Source organism: Paramisgurnus dabryanus, chromosome 4 (genome assembly GCF_030506205.2).
Source record: "Paramisgurnus dabryanus chromosome 4, PD_genome_1.1, whole genome shotgun sequence".
Taxonomy (NCBI): domain Eukaryota; kingdom Metazoa; phylum Chordata; class Actinopteri; order Cypriniformes; family Cobitidae; genus Paramisgurnus; species Paramisgurnus dabryanus.
In genome coordinates this window covers 43,359,200-43,382,497 of record NC_133340.1, presented here as the reverse complement: position 1 = coordinate 43,382,497, position 23,298 = coordinate 43,359,200, and the positions used below count along the sequence as shown (strand labels likewise).

Genomic DNA, 23,298 nt, shown 5'->3' with positions numbered 1-23,298 from the left:
TACTCAATGACAATTTCATATTAAAATCTTATAAGTTAACGGTTAATGTTCGGTTTAGAAGCTATGATTGTCGGTCGAGAAAAAATCACTGATATGAACATCCCTAATAGTAAGGTTACCAAATACAAACTGGTAACTCTCTCGATAAATGCACAATCAACACCAGTCATCTTGCAAACAGACAACCGAATAGCACTTGCCCCTCCCACAAGAAGCGGAGTTTGCCTCTGACGCGCGTCAAATTCTTGCTTTTTCCGCGCGTCTACTTCGCTCAACACGCGTGAAGGCATTCAAACTGTTCAAGCGGCAAACTAGGCGTGATAGGCGCGATTTTGACACCTGAAACGCAGTTGGTGTAAACGCAGCATAAGAGATTCTGCAGCTACCTGCCATTGCTCAAGTGGAAGGGGAGTTTACCCTAAATACTTGAGACTTCAGCTTATACTTTTATACTGTTTTTAATACAAATACACATTTCCTGTATTTTTTGGTTGTATTCTAGACATAGAAATAATTATATATGATCACTATACAATTTCAAAAACAACAAATCTAATGGTAGCATGGTGGCCTAAGACTTTTGCACTGTACTGAATCTTGATACAATATCACCAAATGTAATAAAACTGCATTTCAACCATATTTTAATTACCACATTGGTAATTAACTGCACATCCCACATCAACACTGTTTGATAGTTTAGCATCTTCCTTAATAAAAATCTATTCCCTAATCATGCAAAGTAAGGATTTTAGGATTCATATCACACTGCTGCCAACTAAAAAGATAAAACTCTCAAAATTGGCATAATATTCATGCCTAACATGACCATGACTGACTGAGAGATAACTCTTTATCTCCATCTTAAGAAGTGAGAACAGAGAAGCTCATGCATGCATGTTCATGGCTGCAATTAGCAGCAGACAGTGTACAGAAAATTCAGATCCAGCAAACTCTGAACACACCTCGATTTATCACAGCAACACAACAGACAGAAAGTCAAACACACCACTGGGGCAATGAAAAACAACTTGCAACTTCCACACCAATGTCGACATTTGCATTTAGGCATGAAACCCTTATTATAAGTAATTAATTAGGCGTTATTGTTCTAAATGAGTCTGCTACAAGCACGGTCATTAATCTTCCACGTGGCCTGACTGGTAATCCAAGACTGTTTGCTCTGAAATGCACTGCTAGCTCTCTCATGCCTCTCCTCTTGTTAAGAATAGCATGCCTGGGTTTGTGCACATTTTGCCATTGAAATTATTGCTATTAAAGGCATAGTTCATCAAAAAATGAAAATAAATGACTCATCCTCATGCCATCTTGGATGTACAACTTTAACAGATAAAGTTATTTGTTTATTAAAATGCCAAGTGTTTTCTACTTATAGACAGTTTCAGCAGTAACAACATAAACAAACGGAACAAACGCAATTTCCGGTAAACTCAACAGAGTCCTTTTAGAGTAGTTTATTTCTGATAACAAGCTAGATAAATAACAAGTAGATTACCTTAGTTCAAATCATAGTTAAAGCATATCAGAAACTACACTAAGCTAACGTTGCTGTGTTAAATGTGTACTATATAATGTATACAATCTTAGCTACAGCTCAGCTGCCAAACCTCCCTTCACATAGTGGTGATTCATGTTTTCATTCTCCCCTTGTCTTTAGGAAACCAAAACATTTGTAATTTTCAACGAGGTATTTGTTCCATAGTTTAGTTTAGCCACTAGCCAGACCATTCAACAAACACAGACCGGAAGTTAAGTTCCGTCCAGATGCGTAACCGCGACAATGACCGTGTGTCCGATGAAACCGTCTATATTCGGGTCAACATGGCAAAGATCCAATAAAGCACATATATTTATTATTAAAGTAATCCAAATGACAACTGTGTGTTAATATATGTCTTCTTAAAAAATACATTTGTTTTTTATATTTTGAGCCTATTTAGCAATTAATATATTAAATATTTAAAGGGACACGCCATTTTTTTTTAAATATGCTCATTTTCCAGCTTCCCTAAAGTTAAACATTTGATTTTTACCATTTTGGAATCCATTCAGCCAATCTCAGCAAACCATTCAGCCAAAGCATAGCTTAGCATAATCCATTGAATATGATTTGACCATTTACCATCGCGCTCAAAAATAACCAAAAAGTTTCAATATTTTTCCTATTTAAAACTTGACTTTTATCTAGTTACATTGTGTACTAAGACAGATGGAAAATTAAAAGTTGCGATTTTAGTACACAATGTAACTACAAAAGAGTCAAGTTTTAAATAGGAAAAATATTGAGACTCTTTGATCATATTTGAGCGCAATGCTAATGGATTATGCTAAACTATGCTAAAAGTGGTACCGCCAGACCCGGAGAATGGGTCAAATATTCATATAAATCAAATATTTAACTCTAGGGTAGCTGGAAAATGAGCATATTTTCAAAAAAGGTGGAGAGTCCCTTTAAGGGAACAAATCACATTACACAGATCAGCGTGGTACATTTAAATGTGGTGGCATGTTTATCACATTAATTCTCATGTTTTTTCATGGGTCTCATCTATTGGGTGTTGTTTCTACACGAGACAAGCAAGAACCAATGAGATTTGACCTTATCAACATGCTGATATGAACATGTGCTTTTTGGATCACTGCCATTTTGACCCCTATAGATAGGATAACATGACAGTGTTTTAATATAAAATTATTTGTTTGTGTTCAACAAATGAGATAACATTGAATTTCAGAGGGGTTTGTACAGAGTCAACAGTCAAATAATACCATAAGGGCCACAGAAAAGGTTAATGACTATGCTTGAGTATGTTCATTTAGAAATATTCCTTTGAAAACAACACTTTCAGAAAAACACTTCTGTAAGTTGGACATAAATTAAAGAAACAGATTTATAAAGCAGGTGCACCAAGACTAAATGTCATTGCAGTAAAAGTCACCACTTATTTAGATACATCTCTCAGTGGCACGAAATTAGTTTTTATAATAGCTCTCTCAATAACAACAATTTTTTTAACGTATTGGTGCAGGTGAAGCTAAACTAAACAAGGCAGTTATTTTTGTTGCACGTGACAAGCAAACAAAAAATCAAACAGGCTTTACCAAAATTTTGGTTGCAAAAAGAAAGAAGGATGCCACTTCCGTCAGTGCTAAGCCGTAATCACAGCGCTACACAGTAAAATGCTTCCATGACATCTAAATCCAAATACAAAATGACACACAAGTGATTGTGCTTTAATGAGTCTCTAGCTTCGAAGATCACACACACAAGTTTTTAAAGTAAACCTCAAGTCCTCCTGTGAAACGCAAAAGGCTATCAAATGTACAGTAGTTGTTAATGTTCATCTGTCAGTCAGTGCTCAGTTTTCAGTACGTTATGCTGGACTGATATGAAGCCCATTTCAAACATGCTGACATAAGAAGAACAGAGGCTCACAGTCGTGCTGTGTCTTATTGTTTTTTTCAAAATGATCTTAACTTACTAAATGTGTTATTAACATGGCTGCTGAGTTGTGTGGATTTTTTATTGGTTTGTATTTTTTCCAACTTAGATTTATAAAATTCATGAAATTAAAAAATGTAATATTAAAAACGTTTTTAAATGTCATTTTGGTGCATCACTAATGCCTTCCTAAAATGTGACCCTGGACCACAAGACTTGCATGCATTTAAGCATATGTGCCGCCACAAACTTCCTGATTCTCAACCTGTGGATGTTTTTTCGCTAAAAGGGAGTTTGGGAACTTACACCATGACAACAGGTTTACTTGAGACCGTGCAAGCTAGAACAAAGGTAAAGGCAATCATTTACATTATAGCGATGACGCTGGTAGTGACGATTTTCTCAGACCAATCAGTGATCTACAGTGTTTCTGTGTCACGTTTTGGTATCAGCTCTGGTCGCTTGGAACCCCGACCGAGATGGTACTATAAAAAGTATCGGGTACTACGTACTGCACCCAGTGGAATCCCCCAAAAGTAAGCTGACCTGACCCAAACCGTGGGTTACTATGCAATGGAAAAGCGCCATAATAGGAATTTTTCTTTACTGCGGTTTAACAACTGTAAGAGCATTTGGAAATTATTTAGGAAATCTACAGTTTTATAGCAGGTCCCCTTAAAACACTGCCTTGCAGATTTAGATTAAATAAATGTCCAGTCATTTCTGCAAGGCCTGCAGGCTTTCGAGAATTTGTGAAAAATGAAGAAAGAACTCACGTAAGCCACTAAAGAGGTACACATGAGACCGCATACTATATTATCCAGTTAGGCATTATCTTGAAGAATCAGTTGGTACACCATACAGTACACCATTAAAGGTAAAAAAAATAATGTACACTAAAAGCACCTCATTGTCTGAAAGCTAGCTTCCATTTAAATAATACGTCATATGAAAAGCATTAGTTAAGTTACTATAACCGCCGTACACACGAGCCTGTGTGCTCAGGAGATAAAGTTATTCTGGAAAAAAGGGGGTTACTGTATAAGGCGTTTTTTAAATGTATCCCGTGTATGACCGGGTGGGCTAGACATCAGTTTCAATCTGATCTAATTGAATTCCGGTCAGAATTCCTAGACATGGGGCATGGAAAAACATACTTTACATGTAAGAACACAGCAAAGGTTTATAATGTGACAGCTATCACCAATTTTTTTAAATGGCCTGTTGCAAATATTAATAACCCATCAAGGAAAGTAGCATAACTTTATAATAAAAACTGTGCCTCACCAGACACACAAAAAATATATATATATAGTTAAGAGCATTCATTCAGCGCCAGACTGATGATCCAGCATCACTTGCAGCAATCAGACTGCAAGCTCAGCAGCAGAACGAAACAGGCTTAAATTACTGATCTTAGATCAGCAGGGAGCAGTTGGCCACAGACTCTCGCAGTAGGGCCAGTGGGGAGTCCCATTTAGATCAATAGATAGCAAGTAACCGCAAAACAAAGGGGAAATAGGGACCTTGAGAATGCTCTAATTGGATTAGCTAAATGCAATTCCATTCCCTTAAAAATCAATGCGGTCAGCAGACTGAATCTCTTCTCTTCTGTCCAAAAGAAACTGTATTTTCCTACCATTCTCCCTTAGGCATCTGGATAAGTGTGGAATAAAAGGTAAACATATGAGACAGACAAGCAGAACGACTCTAACGTGAAGCTTTTTGAACACAGCTTTGTGTGCATGTACTAGGTTTTGAAATGGCTTCAATTACGACCACATGCATGCAAAATCAAAACTGAGAAACATGCATGCATAACACTGAAAACAAAGATAGACATATATAAGGGATGATATGGAAGTGACAATGCAAAGTCATTTTCTTTATCAGCATGATTATAAACACTTCTTCTTTGCCATTTATTGTCACATTATAATGCATCCTTAAATGCTCTACTAAAAAACTGAAATGGCTTATAAGTTAGATTTTAGCATTCCTAACACTGTGTAAAATTAATTTAATTTAAATTAATCCTAAAAATTAGCAAAAGTCTGCCCTACTTGCACTTTCTTTATTATGTTAAGCATGCAGAGTTAACACCACAGACCTAAATGGTTTATCAATCTCAGTGCCTTAAACAGTCAATGATATCTATGTTTCAGAGTCTGATGGTGCACCTGTCTATAAGTTTACTCAATACTGACTGGCTGCAGGTGTATCTCTATCTTAACAAGCAATGTTCCAATACTGGACCCATTGTCTTTTAAATCTATAGTATTGCTGTTGTCAAGCACAATAGCAGCTTCATGATACCACAGAATTGGATTGACTTGCTCGAGTAATGACTCATTCCCATTACGCCCCAAATATCAATACACACAACCAATTTTTAACAGATCCCGTATTAGGTAACAAGAATACAGTGTTAACTTATTGCAGGATACCAAATCCTGATGATGGTAACGGTAGGCCATAAAAAAAGTATTTTACTCATATAAACCCTAACTTCTAATGGGGCTTTTCCATTGCATAGTACCCCACGGTTTAGGTCAGGTCAGCTCACTTTGGCTTGGTTAGCTTTTCGAGTTTAGTATCACTTCGGAGTGGGAGGGATTATAGGCGTGTTGTTATATTTGCGCTGCCTACTGCTGTGACATCATACAAGTGAGAGCATTGTTGTACATTCCCATACATTCATTTATTTCTCAGTCCGCCACAAAATTAAAACTGACCACCACAAATAAACGTTTGAACATCGCGTTTATCACAACCTCTGTCTCACATGACAGTTTCTGCACAAACACCAGTCAGTTAAGTTGCATTTAAGAATATATGCGGACGTGCGCAACGCAAATGTGCCGGCACAAACTGCAAGTCTGGAAAAAAATTGGTATGGTGTTCCTGATTCTCAACCTGTGGATGTTTTTCATCCCTAAAATGGAGTTTGGGAACTTATTGCAGAGCACAGATGACAACAGGTTTACTCGAGACAGCGCAAGCTAGCACAAAGCAAAGCTAATCTTTTACATTATAGCCATGACGCTGGTATTGACGATTTTCTTGGACCAATCAGTGATCTACAGTGTTTTCACGTCACGTTTTGGTATCAGCTCGGCTCGCTTGGAACCCCAACCGAGGTGGTACGAAAAAAAGTATCGATACTACGTACTGCACTCAGTGGTAGGGCCCCCAACAGTAAGCTGACCCGATCCAAACCATGGGGTACTATGCAATGGAAAGGCGCCATAAGTGTGTCTGTAAGAATAATCATCAGACTAGGGGTGGGCGGAATGACCAAAAATCTATTCCACGGAATGAGTCATTTTATTTCACGGAACGAAATATTTCACGGTATACATGTTTTTCAGTTTATATTGTTTTTTGATGATAAAAATGTACAGAAATACACCACTCACTATAGCTTTTAACTAAATGCTCACCACAGTTTTAAAATATGAGCATTGAATCTTGTTTTTAATTGAGTAATTAACTTTACAGACTATTGAAGCTATAGTATGGCTTCATTGTATTTTGTATTTATGCATACATTACATTAAACATATGCAATATGTAAAATGAACAGGTATAAATATATGCAAAAACCTACAGACAGGATAAATACCTGTATATGAGAGAAGAAGCTCTAGATATTATAAATGTGACAGGTGCTATGATGTGATGATCATAAAGTTTGTTTTAAGGTCTTGACGCCCTTTACTTTCTATTAGACCTTAACATTTGCATCTCTTTCTTGTCTTTCCGATCAAATATGTTTGTATAAGCAAATGGCGCATCAAACTACATCGCTCCAGCAGCGCACGGGTCACTGATATAAACGCGAGTTTTGTCTTAGCTTGCTTAAAGTTCAGAAAACTTTACAACTATTAGCATTATGTGCGAGAAGAACTCTTTATTTGGCGTCGCAGCTCCTTGCGCTTTCCTAGAGAGACTTCTGCACGCGAGAGACCTGCCGGCTGCTCCATGAGGAGAGAGAGAGAGAGAGAGAGAGAGAGAGAGAGAGAGAGAGAGCGCGAGAGCGAGTAAGCAAGAGATTTGCTGCGTGACCCGCGGTGGATTCACTGGCACTTATTATAAAAATTACACAAATAACTCGTTCATTTTTTATAAGTGAACTATTTTACATGTTTCTGTTCCATATGCTGGAGGGCAGAGTTAGCCACGCCCACTTATTTGCATTCCGCGGAATAGACGGAATAGAAAAATCTGTTACGTCTGACATTTTATTCCGCGGTAACCGAATATACCGTCATACCGCCCAGCCCTACATCAGACTATATATGATATAGTATTTAAGTTTTATATTGTAAAGTAAAGCACTACAAAAATACTGATGTATTCCTATGGAGCACTGGATAAATCACAGACAGGTTCATTTAAAATAATTTTGATATGCTGATAAATGTGCATTTGTATATCCAAATACAGTCTATTTAACAGCTTACTTTTAGACTACTGACCTGGCAGAAGAGCTGTCATCTTGCTGATGCCAACATTTTACAAAGGCAAATATCTTTTCGAGGCACATGGTGCATTGCAATAACTTGATAATGAGGCTATAGGCACTTCGCTCTGAACCGCTTGGTGTTAAAATCAATGTATACACACAGCTATTAAACACATTATTTTATTACCCAACATGTGTTCACGAAATTAAAGCAATTCATAAAGAAGCGCTAAAGTCACCGAAATAATGCAACAATCTCTTCATAAAGCTTTCTACAATTAAACTCCAGCTCCAGGGTCTCAGGCCCTTTTTAGGGCCATTACAACGTCTTGTTCAACCACTGAGAGGCACCAATAGAACAGAACAGTGCTGACTAGAAAAAGCATGAAGGGCAGCGAGTCTTTCAGAAGGTGATCACCTCCAACAGAAAGCTGTGTCTCATTTATGTGCAGGGCTGGAACAGGGGCACCTTGGCTAAGCTGTGGTGTCAGCAGGCCCATCTGCAGAAACATCTGTCTGCCTACACTGCACTGGTTGGAGAGGAGAGTTCTTTATATATAATTGAAGTAATATACACACAATCCGGCAACAATCAGATCCAGTCCTAGATTAAACAATACTTATTTTAAGTGATTATTGACACATGCACAGAAAGTCATAACAAATTGAAATAGTATATAAAATAGAAAAGTGATATGTGATGCGTTCCGGGAAATATATTTTTTGTGATTTACTGTTTTTTTTTTACAAAAAAAAATGCTACATAATGTTAAAAACATTCTGTGAAAATTTAACCTTGATATCTTTAATAATATTGACTGAGTAAAGTCATGTCAAAGTGTAAAATCAATGAGTGTAATCAAACTTGGACGTTCCTAATCTCATAACAAGATTATGAGACTTTAGCCTGGATTTTATAGGTTACATATTCATTATTTCTGAATAATTATTTAATTGTTTTGTATTTAACAACGTATTTTAGGAGCATGGATAGGATGAACATTAGAGATGTAAAAATTTGTTTAGCAACTAGCATTAGATTTATTTTATATATATATATATATATATAATTTTTTTTTTTTTAGTACATTCACTACATGATTTGCAGACCAAAATATTTTTTAAATTGCTTGTGCCATGTGTTTTGCGTTAAGACGTTCTTAAAAATAGTTTTTGCTTGGAAGTTTGCCTGATTCTCACAGAGCAGCAAAGAAAGCCAATGCATACAGTACTTGTAGGAATACACCTAGGGATGTAAATGTAGGGATATGTGAGAGCATGCATTTATTTACCAGAGTTTTCCCAAAAGACTGCTTGAATTTATAAGGGTTTGCTCTAATGATTGCCAAAGCCATTTGAGTTGCATATTAAATGCGTTCTAAAGAATGAGGAGAGCTAGCATACAACGACCCAAAAACACACATTCACATATACATCTCTGGGCACATGCAGGCGTACTTCACACACACACACACACACACACACACACACACACACACACACACACACACACACACACACACACACACACACACAAAGACCCTGCAGCTGAAAGGGAGAGCTACAGTGACAAACAGCTCTCCTACTCCAGAGTTGGCAGGAAATCTATCACGCTGGACAATAAAATTGCAATTGAGTTTCTTTAGCTTTTTTCCCCTCAGCAGATGCATGTATCTCTCTAGCTCGGCACTGCTGCACCTTTCCACTTCATACACCCAACCCCCTTCCCTGTTCCCTCCCTAAAAAAAGCACTGTTTTTAGATCAGAGCAGTGCCGCTGTAAACAGAACAGGGCCTTACCTGCATTAATCTTGCGCAATTATAGCACAAAAAAGCAATTACGGGCGTCGTTGACCGGCAGAAAGGAGAATGATCAATTTATGTGCACTTGCCACAGCAGTGGGCTACTTTAGGAATGCAAGCAGACTCAAATACAACAACAACAACAACAACACTGTCTGGAAAAAAATGAAAGCACAGTAATTCGATTGCTTTAACTCAGCAGCACTATTCAATCCTGCTTAAAAGCAGACTGACCCTAGACTGACCATTTATTTCACTGGGCATTATTTAATTTTATTTAATTTTTACAATTACAGAGTTTTTTACAGTAACAGAGTTTTAACCATGTCAATGAGAAGATAAACAATTGTTTATTTATTTATAATTATCATCACAACATGCTTGCAAATTTGGTAGAATAGCAGATCGTGTATGATCTTTCACATTGATTTAACCTGTTTATATTTATGTCATTTGTACGTCATTAGGGATAAACCAGCTGTTAAATGAACAAAAGTAAATGAAGTTTCATTTATTTCACGATTGCTTCATTTGAGATATATAAAGATATTTGAATACATATACATTATTTAATTTAATTTAATGAGAAAGTTAAAAAGCCTTAAAAAAGAAAGAAGATCGTTGGGTTCCATTCACTAAGCATGCATAAGCACAAATTTGTTCGTGAAATATGCGTTCGGATGTTTTAACTAACAAATCATGAATCAACAAAAACATTTATACTAAAATTTCTTCTAAATGTTTGCAATAACGCAAGAACAACTAGACCACACATATGCAATAATCATGAACAAGGAAAAATAACCCTATAATATATATCTGTGTTATATATTTTATATATATTTTTCCTTGTTCATAATTGTTGTGTATGTGATCTTAGTTGTTCTTATGTTTTAGTTTAAACGTCCACACACATTTTACAAACAAATTTGTGCTTACTGTATGCATGCTTGAATGAGACCCATTGTTTGTTTGTTTTATTGTACATTGGCAAAATTGCATTTCATTTTGCAATGTTAAAATCTTAAAATGCAAAGACAGCTAGTAGCTTTGCATCTTTCCCTGACCAACACAGCAACCTTGGCTCAACCAACAGCATGATTTTGGGTGCAGGACTACCCGTTTAACAACCAAATGCAGATGGGTCGTACAGAAAACCTGTTTGAGAACCATCATTATGATTGCAATTTCATTTGGTGACATCAGCAGCACAAAAATTACATACCTCAGCTTTAATGTTAATGTCTCCCCTGTCTGGAGGAGCATGGCTGAAAAATAAGCATTCCCCCCAAAATAAAGCACTTCTCAGTGCATAGCACAGCTGCGCCCCCAAGTGTTCAAAAACCAGAACGCAGGCAGAAAAAAGGGGCAGTTTCACGAGCTGGCAGCCAAACCTTCACCAAATGACTTCACTACTCTTGGAACTGCGACCATATTACAATATCAACAGAGCATCTTAAAAAAGACATTTCTGAAACTGGAAGCACTGAGAGCTCTTGAGAACATTAAATAGGCAATTCAATCTGTAAATAAAAGTATGAACTGAGGGACTGGCAGTGAAGGGAAAAGCAGATTCTAATCTGAAACCTCTGGATGGTTATACGGCATAATAACAGTCAGGTTTCTGCAGGGAAAAGCCAGTGGATTACTGCTGGTGCAAAAGGGAAACAGGGAATAAGAGAGGGAACAAGCTAAAAATGTACAGCCAGTACTAGAGAAGGTCTTTGTGCACAGGGACCCAGGATTGAATTAGACACGAGACAGAGAAAAGCTACAGAAAAGCAGGTCTGAATGTAAGGTGGGCTTTGAAATGAAGAGTCATTTTTTATTTTGTGTGAATTATTCTTTCATTGATTTGCTTTTGATACAGATTCAAGGTAAAGCAAGTAAAAAACTAATACTATAAAATTATTTGTACTGTATGCATGTAGCTCAATAGGTAAAGCTTTGCTTTAGCACAAAGATAATGGATTGGATTCTTAGGGAGTTCACATACAGTACTGATAAAATGCATATAAAATGAATACACTAAGCCGCTTTGGATAAAAGTGTCAGCCAAATGCATAAAAGTGAAATGCAAATGATAATTTGTGATTTAAAATGAAGTCTCTACATAAATATTCTAATGCTAATGTAAACAAAGTAGCCAAAATTCACCAATATATTTGAAAAACCTTTTTTTGGTCTATTTGCATGTTTTCAGTGTGCGGACAATTTTGCTACTATTTTGATGAAAAATAAGTCTCATAATCTCACATCAAGCTTATTAGCTATTATTTATATCACTATTATTATTACCTTTTAACATAGTAACTGATTTTATATTCCTTAAAAATGGCTTTACATTACTTTTGCTTATTTAATTTTTTTTTTCATTAATTTTATCATTCATACTTGCCTTCATTGAAATAATGTCCCTACTATAAATGCATACATGAGCAATGAACTAATCAGTTTTCTACAAAGGTACAAAAGCTGTCACTGGGGTGGGACCTTTGAAAAAAAGCACAACTTTGTGCAGGTGCAGTATCTCAAATATAAGATTAGTACATCAAAGTTACCTAAAAATGTTATATATTAGCAACTTTTTAAAGGGGTACATTCTCAGTGAGCGCTTTCGTACCCTTTTTTGATAGTGTAGTCTCTTTAATTAGAAGTTTAATGAATGAAATATTAAAAACATAAATCATTTTTCTTATGTTCTATACTACCATCACTCTTTTATGTGTACTGTATGTCTGTGTGTGCGTTCAGGTCCTGACCTTGGAGTGTGTGATGGAGAGTGTATCCACCCATACGCGCCAGCCTCCCCACTCGTACTTAATGGCGTGATAAAGGAGGATGCGGAAGATGGCGTACACCATCTCTGTGATCTTCTGCTCCTCGCTGTTCTTGGGGTTTATGAAGCACAAAGACAGCATCCATTCCTGCCAGACTGAGCACTGCAGCAGACTCCTGCAGGAATAACACACAATAAACCTGCATTAATTTCTGGTCAAATGCTGACGATGAGCTCGATGAAGGTCTGAGCTAATGAGGATGACTACACTGGTCACTGTATATGTTTGTATACACTATGTAGGGATTTACATGGATTTGAGAAGAAAAGGGAGCTAAATTGAACAAAACCTTTGGGAATTGAGGAGATGCGGATAAATTATTAATAAAAAAAATTAATGCACAAACATTTTTCTCTTAGGGGTAGTTCAAACTAGCTGCTAGTGTTATAATTACAATTTTAGTTTTTGGAATTTAATTGTAAACATTGTCTATAATATGTTCTCATTTAGCTAGGTGTGTGTGTACCCATTTAACAATCCTTCAGGGACAAATTTGGGGACAATTGGAATTTTCTCATTTGTAAAAACAGTCCTTAGATAAAATAAAAATAGTGCTTTTACAAAATCATAAAATTTGCAGAAGGTTTTCTGTTATGGTTACAGTATAGGTAAGGGTCATTCTATAGCAATTATAATTAGCTATATACAATTTATTGAATATAAACATATATGTCTGTGTGTGTGTGTGTGTGTGTGTGTGTGTGTGTGTGTGTGTGTGTGTGTGTGTGTGTGTGTGTGTGTGTGTGTGTGTGTGTGTACCTGGTAATTATCACGTTGTGGGGACCAATTGTCCCCACAAAGATAGGAATACCAGTGTTTTTGTGACCTTGTGGGGACATTTTGATGTCCCCATGAGGAAACAAGCTTATAAATCAAACAAGATGATGTTTCTTGAAAATGTGAAGTAGCAGAAGGGTTTTTGTGATGGTTGGGGTTAGGGAATGGGGTAGGTAAGGGGAATAGAATATACAATTTGTGCAGTATAAAATGCATTACGTCTATGGAATGTCCCCACAAAACATGGAAACCAGAATGTGTGTGTGTGTGTGTGTGTGTGTGTGGCAATCATTACGTTGTGGGGACCAAATGTCCCCACAAAGATAGGTATACCAGTACATTTTTGACCTTGTGGGGACATTTTGAGGTCCCCATGAGGAAATAAGCTTATAAATCAAACAGAATGATGTTTATTGAAAATCTGAAGTAGGAGAAAGTTTTCTGTGAGGGTTGGGATTAGGGTTTGGTTTAGGGAATAGAATGTGTATATGGAAACCAGAATGTTTTTAATGGTGTGTGTGTACCTGGTAATTATCACGTTAAGATAGTAATACCAGTACATTTGTGACCTCGCGGGAACATTTTGATGTCCCCATGAGGAAACAAGCTTATAAATCCAACAGATTTTTTTTTTTTTGAAAATCTAAGGTACAATAAAGTTTTCTGTGATGGTTGGGGTCAGGGTTTGGGAATAGAATATACAGTTTGTACAGTATAAAAACCATTACATCTATGGAATGTCCCAACAAAGACTGGAAACCAGAATGTGTGTGTGTGTTCTGCGGTCACCTGCGATTCTCTCGGCTGTTGTTAAAAAGTTTGATCATGTCCGAGAGGAAGATCCGTCGCACCTCCATACTCTCGGCTCCTGGAGAAGTGTTTTTCAGAAGAGCAGCCATCACCTTCAGGATCTCTGAAGGAACAAAATATTATTACATTTAACACATACAAATGTAAGTAAATGCATAGACTGCATTATTTTAAGACTGCAGACATGACTATTTAGTTGTTGTTTTTTTAAACACTATTTATAAGGATTTAGTTTGATTGTTTTCTTTAGTTAAAGAAGTTACAAAACTAGCTATAAAGAACATAAAAACAAAAAGCCACACCTTTAAACAGAAATTTCTATATAACAAAAGCTTCCCTTTAATTAAATAAAAGCATTTCCATTTTCCCAACACTTAGTGAGAAAATAAAAGAACGTAGATATTGTAGAGGGAGTAAAGGTATGCTCTACATCATAAGGTTGGTATTGTCTAAAAACTCCACAGCCAAAGTCGTGGCTTCCTGGAACAGAGCGTTAGCTTAAACTGAAAAGATTGGTTGTTTAGATGAATTATCTAGACAATGTCAGCATGCATTAGGTTGAGAAGAGGAGCTCAAGTTTCAGCCGTCACAGAAAGTTTAGAGCGCGACGGCATCTGTAACCAATGCTCTCACTCGTTCCACCAGAATTGTGTTGTTTCTATGCCTTACTCACTCAAATTAGAGTCACTGAACCTTACCAGTAGAAAATTACCTTTGCATGTATCTTTGCGTTTTCCTGTTTTTTCACTCTGCAATCACCATTTGGTCCTGGTTTGTCCCAGAGTTTAATTTAAGAGAAACTTTAACTTCCTCGGTTTGTTTGATTGGGTCTGACATGGCTAAAGACTGCAATCAGAGCCATTTAGAGGCTTCAACACAGATCAAATCAAGGAGACACCGAAGAAAACTGAAACAGAACTCGACTGCGTTCGCTCTCAGATCATGTATGAGATGACCTTGGATCAGAATCTGTTGTCTACCATCTCCATCTGTTTAACTGAGACAAACTGATCTGGGATCTGCGCTCTCGTTCCTCTGACTGGCGAGTGGTTTGTGTACACGGTCACATCTCCATGTAAATACAGCTCTAATCAGCTGCACTCGGTATTTTAGAAATTGTTAGGTGAAGCCATGATATGGATCAGTATACAATATTAGTTTCACTTTTTTAATTAAAACCAGAGCGTCTAATTGATTCCCTGTGCTGGATTTAAAGGAGACACGTGCAAAATTGGGCATAAACTCAGGTTGGAAAGGAAGGTCTTGTATTGTAAGAGATAATTCAGCCATCTAACATTTAGAAACCAGTGGGTTGTGTAAAAAAACAGGCGTGAGTAACAATTGTAACTCTATAGCTGTGGTGGGAAGTTAATTGCTTTTAAATGCGTTTATCATCTGAGTAATGGTGGCCATCGAATGAGCTTCATTTGTTTGAGGTAACTGTATAGCATTGGTTGCAAGCACACATGTATTTGCAGGCACAAAAATAAGGGACTCACAAAGCAGATTATATTAAATCACTTGTGAAAATAAACAAAATTTAAAACATAATCAAGGTATCAAGTGGTATTAAATAAATAAAAGAGCAAAAAAGTGTTGGTAAAAATTGGACCCTAACAATGCAGAATGAGTCAGGTCATTTTTAGTAAAATGATCAGATTCACGTCATTTAAAATGAAGAGGCCATATCAGTTCATTAAATTATTTGCAGTTATTTATGTAGAGTGCATTTGCAAGGGTATTATTACCCTATTATATAGTATATGGACCATGAAAAGTAACTTACGTGGGTTTTGAATCTTCACCGTGGAGTCAGGGTCCGGGTGCTGTTTGTGAATGACCTGAGTACAGATCTGCTCCGTAAGAATCTAGAGATGGAAAACAAAATTAACGACAAAACAAAACAAATATTTGAATAATTGTACTCTATTAAAGCAATTAAAAATCCAGTTTTTTTAACTGTCTGACATAGTTGAGAATTTGTCAATGCTGCAAGAACGACTTGAGTCATCAAACCAGTAATGTTTTTTTATTATTATAATAAATTTTTGTTTTATTATTTATTAACAACATTTTCCACCATTTTGTATGAATGTTTAGATTTCATGGGGTATCCTTATAGTTAAATAAAACAAGACCCTAAATCATTTTGTGTCTAGTTTGGGACAACACATTTAATATGTTGTCCCTAACTAGACACATCTCTGTGTTATTATTGGAAGAACACAGTGGCCCTCATTTATCAAAAGTACGTACACCAAATTTCCAGCGTACACCTGGCGTACACCCAAAACCACGGTGACTTTGAGATTTATCAATATGGACGTTGGCGTACGGCACGCTCAAATCCTACGCCAGCTCAGGAGGTGGTGTACGCACATTCTGAGTTAGTGCAGAAATGCGCAAACAATTCCTAACACCACAAAACGCACTGACAAATGAAAATATATGATATATTATGACCCACTGTAAAAAAACAAAAACATAGTAATTATTAACTTCAGTGTTTATTTTTATGCAACATGTACTTCAATGTTTAATTTGTGAGACTTTACCGAAGCATTTGATTTGTAGGCATATGTATTCCTTCAGTTGAGAGCATGGGCGCTTTACCTGACGTTTCAGGGCAAAGCATGTGAGCGGATCGGAGCGGAGCCTTGAGCGGTGCGGTAATATTCCATCAAAGCGCCTCTCTAAAAATTCCGCTCGCTCAGTACCGCTCGTTGAACCCAGAACGCCCTTTAATAATTTGCTAGTTCGAGAATCTGTAAAAACGTCTAGCAATAAGTTATGGAATTCAAGCCTTCTACATAAATGTAAAGTAAAAATCAAAGTTAAGATTGGACAGGAAGAAAACATTGAAAAGAAGTGCGGAGAGACTGTAAAAGTCAGCAAATATTCATCCTGGAATCTGAAGCTGCACATTGAAAGAAAGCACAAGGATGTGCTACGAAAACATGGTAATAATGCATCAAAAGGTAAGCTAGTTACATACTATTCGATGATAAATAAATAGCTACACATCATGAATAGGTAAGGTAAAATGCTTGTGTTGAATGGAGCCATAAATCCGATCATGATGATATGCGGACAAAATCATGGCCACGAATTATCTTTTATGCTACATTATGAACACTTCTTTTTCTTATTTAGTTTAAAGTATGGCCATAAATATAAAATTCGTTCCCAATATTCAACAGTTTGTTCCTTGGAATTAATTATTATAATATTTCGTCATTACTATTACAATTATTATTACTTCAAATTATGAATTAGTCTAGTAAAACATGTGGATGTCGTGGAAACAAATTGTTAATTTGAATTATATCCGGAGCTCCGTATCAAACTGGATCTTAGCTAACAAACAATGTAAATACAGAAAAACACACTACAAAAGTTACTACATCATTTTAAAATATTATTTAAAAAAAACTTAACCGAACCATTAAGCAGACATATAATTTAGATGTAGGCAACAGTAAATAATAATAATAATAAATAATTATTCTTCTAAATATCAATTAAGCGTCATTAATAATAAAAATAATAATACAAATATTACAAAATGTCATGCAATTATTAATGTGTTTTTAATCCCGCTCTTTAAACTCCCAAATAAAACAATTTTGTTTCTTTCCACTTCCCTGGTTTCTCGTCTTTGCCGTCTTCCATGTGTCAATGTCGTAAAATGAGGGCGTGGGGGAGGTGGAGACTTGAATTTATATGGGCTTGTTATTCTAATGACGATCGTTTTCAGCCGCCGCATTTATGAAGGGCAGATATTGCGTACACCTGAATTTCAGAGGTACGCACAGCTTCATAAATCAGGCGGTGAGAGGAGTGTAAGCATAATCGTACGCCAACATATACGCCCGTTTCTACGCAAGAATGATAAATAAGGGCCAGTGTGTGTTGTTTTTAACACATCATTTAATTAACACATCCTTTCTTAGATTGAAGGATAAAAGAAAAATATATAATAAAAACGTACTTTTCTAAAAATAAAAAAATATATATATATATATATATATATTTATATATATTTATTTATTAGAGGAAAAAATTATACATATATTTTTATTTATTTATATTTAGAAAATTAAGTTTTAAAAACAACACAAAATGTGTATATATATATATATATATATATATATATATATATATATATATATATATATATATATATATATATATATATATATATATATATATATATATATATATATATATATGTGTGTGTGTGTGTGTGTGTGGCGGGCTACTGAGCCATTACTGTTAGTAAAGCAACATAAACATCTGACCAGCCGACATAAAATAATGTTCTACTTCTATTGTATAACTTCTACTTCTAAGGTACAAAAAACTTTTTTACCAATTTTATTAAGAATTAAGTTTCCAGCTGAATTTTTTTCTGAGAAAATGTAGTAGCTGTGCCACAGCTAAACACATCTACAACTGCTATGCCACAGTTCTCTAAAATATGAAGGTAGTTCAATTGCCCAAATTTCCGTGAGATTACAGTGATAAATATATAAATACAAATCTGAGGCATGATTAAAAATCTGACCTCAAAAAGCACATTGTATGTTGTGACGGTGAACTGGTTTGAGTGGAGCATCAGTCGCTCGGTGAGAAGTGAGAACAGGCCGTGACCCAGCATGACCTCGGACTTTCTCCTACAACACATGGAATACAAACATCAGCCCGAACCCACATCATAATATACTTCAAATACAGCCAGGACCCCAACAGGGCATAACTACAACCCAGAGCTTCTGAAAAATCTCTTCGTAGTCACGGAATGAAGCTGCATCCATTTTAAAAACACTTGGCGGTCAGAGTCCTTTTGGGAAAAATTCATATGAAGCAAATGGGATTATAAAGCGAAGCGAGCTTTATCTATCAAAGACCGCAGAAACTCACTTTGGAAAAATACTCACAGACGATTACAGACTTTCACTACATCGCTGCAAAAATATTTCCATGCTGCATGAATTAATAGACGAGTGAGGGTAATTTGTTATCAAAATATGCCAAACAAAGACAACTGGATTCGTTCTGGGAAAACCTTTAATACTATACGCTTGTTTTGAAAATAATTATTAACGGTACTTGATGTGTTATGTTGTGATATTTTTCTGTTTTTAATTTTAAATAGGTAAACCGTCCACTTCGACTTGTTACATAAATAAACAAAGGATAACTATGTTAATTTCTGCTATTATGTATTAACAGTATTAGTTTGAGTCTCAATTTTAAATAGTTAAGATCAGGGCTCCAGCAGAAACTTGGACCTACTTTGGTGACAAATATTTGAGAAAGTAGCCCAAGACTTTGAGTGCCTGCACACGAATCCCTTCACTTTTGGAGGCCAGCAGTTTAAAGATGACCCTGTGTGATTGAGAAAAGAGAAAAATGATGTACACCAATATGTAATAAACCAATATGCAGATCATAATATGATACATTAATATGAATCTCAATGGTTGTTTGATAACATGTTATCTAATGCAATGTCATTTTAATATCTATGTATGCACTAAAACATATACAAAAATGAATGCATTTAAAAAATCAATCAATTAACATTAAGCGTACCGGTATGTTTAATCAAGGTACAAATGTTTTCAAACAGGCTAATGAATTGACCTTTCAGCTGTTTTCACAGCATTGCTTTTCAATTAATCTACCGAAGGCTCAGTCTGGTGCACTCACATATCTCACAAGGGCTGATGTGTACGTTCATATGTAACCGAGACCATTACACTGTCTCCATATTCAAATAAATATGCCTATATCCTTCTAGAGCAGGATTTGATGGAAGTGTGATTTGAATGGGGTTGTCAGATCCGAAATGAAAGTGAGGCCCTCTTGTTTTATCGTGACGAGCCGTCCAGACGCCCCCCCGCTAGTGTGCACATTTAACCCCATGGCTGTCAGTGGAACTAGCATGTCTATAAAGGCCTTGGAAATGTTAATGTCTCCATTTTAGGAGCCCATATGAGAGCAGCTTAGGTATCAGATGAACCTATGAAAGTGTTTTTATAGATTGCGTTGAGCGGGACTCTTTCTCTGCTGAAAAAAAATGCAGCCTCATGTCATTTTAAAGAGATCAATGAAAACTAATCATTTTGTTTTTCTTTAGTTTTATTTTAGTTTTTAATTAAAATGTGAGGGAAATGATGAGCCAAAACTAGAGATTGCAATGTCTTGTTGCCGGGGCAACTGCAGCCTTACCGTATTCCATTCCTCTGATCGAAGGCTTGAACCATTGAGGCAGGATGCTCGGACATTAGTGCCACCAAAAGCTGAAGAACGTCCATCAGATTATCATCCTAGGAAAAAAGTGTAACTTTTAAGAGCCAGTTCTGGCATTTACCATACCACTACTAAAACAATTAAATAAGTTATTTCTACACTTCAAAGAGGAGGCGTGAAGCAAGGGACCTTTGATCTTACATTACTTCACATTAGTGTTCTTACATTACATTCAAGATCCTAAACATTTATTGTACATTTGATTCATTTTTACATTTATTCAAGCCCAAAAGATGTCATGCAGAATGGTAGTGATCTTAATCACAATTCACTTTCATTATATGGAAATACAGCAGAATGAGCATTCTTCACACAAAAAATCCTGATAGGTTTTGGAATTACTTAAAAGTGAGTAAATGATAAAATAACATGCATGAGACACTATTCTGGGACAAAAAATCCACAACCTCTCATTAGGGTTTTTACTTTTTTTACATCACAGTTTATGTAGAAGAAATGTAGGAGTTTCAGCATTAGGATTTTAAAAAAGTGTAGAGTATTGGCGCCATCTGGTGGTAGTTACAGTTACTATAGTACAGAGTAACAAATAAGACAAAAGTGGTAATCTGGACGGTAACATGACATAAGTGATGGTAACTGACACAGATAGGTGGTTACTGTATGTGTGAAGAATCGTTTGTATTGAAGTGCATTCGTACCTCGTGCATCGTGAGCAAGTAGTTGAAAATACTCTGCAGTTCATCTTCCTTTATGCCGTGATCCTGCGTTCACACACGACAGAGAGGCAAGCGTTAAATATACATGTACTGCACTGTCCCAAATTATTTAGTGTGTTACTTGTGTTGCTTTACTGTACCTTCATGATGAGCTGTTTCACAAACAGCAGCAGAAACGCTCGGAGAGAGTGAATCTCCTTCTGATTGGGTCTCGGTCCATCTAAACACAAACAAATTCGATATAAGTCACACATTTTTTTCATTATAATTACAATGTTTAAGTGTATCAGAATCAGAAAAAAACCATCATATATAATGTAAAGATCATTCTGTGAAAATATAACATTGATGTCTTTAATATTGACTAAGTACTATCTTGTGGCTATAGGGAGACCACCTTTTGCAAATCTATTTTTTAAAAAAGACCTAAATAAAACAAGTGACAGAGCACTTTAACTCATTTCCCGCCACCATTTTTTGAAAAGTTGCCTGGTAGCATTTTTTGTGATTCTCACAAGAGTTTCACAAGATGCCATCCAGGAAAATTTTCTTCAAAAATATATAAACATACAAATATTACAAATAAAAGAACAGACCCTATGCTTTCGAACAAACAAACAAAATAGGGGGGGAAAACGTTTCATCCTATCTATTTTTTTTTCTCTGCTGATAAACTCTTAAATATGGGTATTTTTCTTTAAAAAAAATATATATATATATATATTTATATGTATATATATATATATATATATATATATATATATATATATATATATATATATATATATATATATATATATATATATATATATATATATATATATTTATTTATTTTTTTTTAAGCAAAAAGTTGAAATATTTGCATTTTTGTGAAGGAATTGTGTTAGAGATCAGGTTCAGAATGATTATTAAAACATACACAGATTTAAAAATTAGTAAATAATGTTTTGGCTTCAGTTTTTTTTTCATAAATTGGGTAAGTGATAGTGGATAATCGCGGTATTGCAAATGAACATAAAAATTCACCAGGAACACTTTTTTACTCAAATGTTTTCTCTTAATTGACGAGATAACTTGTCAATGGCGGGGAAAAAATTAATAATGACTCAGATGTGGTATTTCAGGGACAAAGCTGAGTTAGTTATTGTTTGATGGGACACTCTATCACAGCTAGCCTGCTAGCTCTTCTTATCTGAAGACACTTCGCATTAATAAAGACAAAATATTCAAACTGGCATAGAAACAGATAGCAGGGTTCTTAAAAACTGAAAAAATATTAAATATCCCAGTGAGACTTTCAAAAACCAAATGCAAGTTACAAGGTCATTCAGTTAGAAACACACGGCTTTAATGAGTGTACACTCCACATAGATCTTTCTTGACCCTTACAACAGCACAACAGTCTCATCTCTGCTTTTTGGACGTGTTGAGAAGTTGCTTTAGTACTGCAGCAGGCTGCTGTCTTACCGAGACCCTTGGGCGTGATCCCGCTGCGGTCCAGTGGGTTTACAACCCAGTAGAAATACTTGAGCGTGTGCATAACCTGCAGTACCGTTCCAACTCTGCGGATGGCGTTGTAGATGGTGACAGTACTGATGAATTCGGTGGCAAGGTAAGTGTAGAGGACCAACTGCACCTGTTGAGGGCAGCAATACAGATTAAAGTACAGATAAGTACGTAAACTGATCATTTGCATTGTTTTTGTTTTGTTTAGTTTGATGAATTTTAGTAAATTGTACCTTAGCAGGGGCGTGGATCCATATGGCTGGGTTGAACAGGATGTGGTCACAGAGCTGTTTCAGCAACAAGACGCCAGTGGGTAAGTTGCTAAGGTAACGAGCAAAGGCAAGCACTATGTCCAGCACGGGTCGAGTCACATGTACTTTGGAAGACTGAAGAGAATACAGACAGAAGTATAAAGATATAAATAAGCGATGACATATAGGTGACTGTTAATGTCTTACTTATAACAGGACTTAGTTTTAAAGAGTCATACATTATTTATAATGATCACTGCCTTAAAATGGGTAGTCTGAACAAGTGACAAAAAGAAAATCAGCCTTAGCCAAGCTGGAGATGATATCAAGGTTCTAGTGCTCCTAAAACATCTAAACTGATTGCCAATAAGCAAAGCAGCCTTACT

General features: G+C 36.0%; 1 protein-coding gene across 1 annotated transcript in view; it reads right to left on the bottom strand.

Annotated features, from left to right (window-relative positions):
- The window catches only part of lrba (LPS-responsive vesicle trafficking, beach and anchor containing), a 336,519-nt gene that overhangs the window by 244,023 nt on the left and 69,198 nt on the right, over positions 1-23,298 (bottom strand). Inside the window, exons 12-21 of the mRNA XM_065254703.2 lie at positions 22,895-23,047; positions 22,623-22,791; positions 21,296-21,375; positions 21,138-21,200; positions 20,398-20,495; positions 19,459-19,551; positions 18,728-18,836; positions 15,947-16,028; positions 14,140-14,263; positions 12,496-12,688 (exon numbers count right to left, since the gene is read on the bottom strand). Of these exons, the coding sequence (XP_065110775.1) occupies positions 12,496-12,688; positions 14,140-14,263; positions 15,947-16,028; positions 18,728-18,836; positions 19,459-19,551; positions 20,398-20,495; positions 21,138-21,200; positions 21,296-21,375; positions 22,623-22,791; positions 22,895-23,047 (1,164 nt within the window). The remainder of the gene's footprint in view (positions 1-12,495; positions 12,689-14,139; positions 14,264-15,946; positions 16,029-18,727; positions 18,837-19,458; positions 19,552-20,397; positions 20,496-21,137; positions 21,201-21,295; positions 21,376-22,622; positions 22,792-22,894; positions 23,048-23,298) is intronic.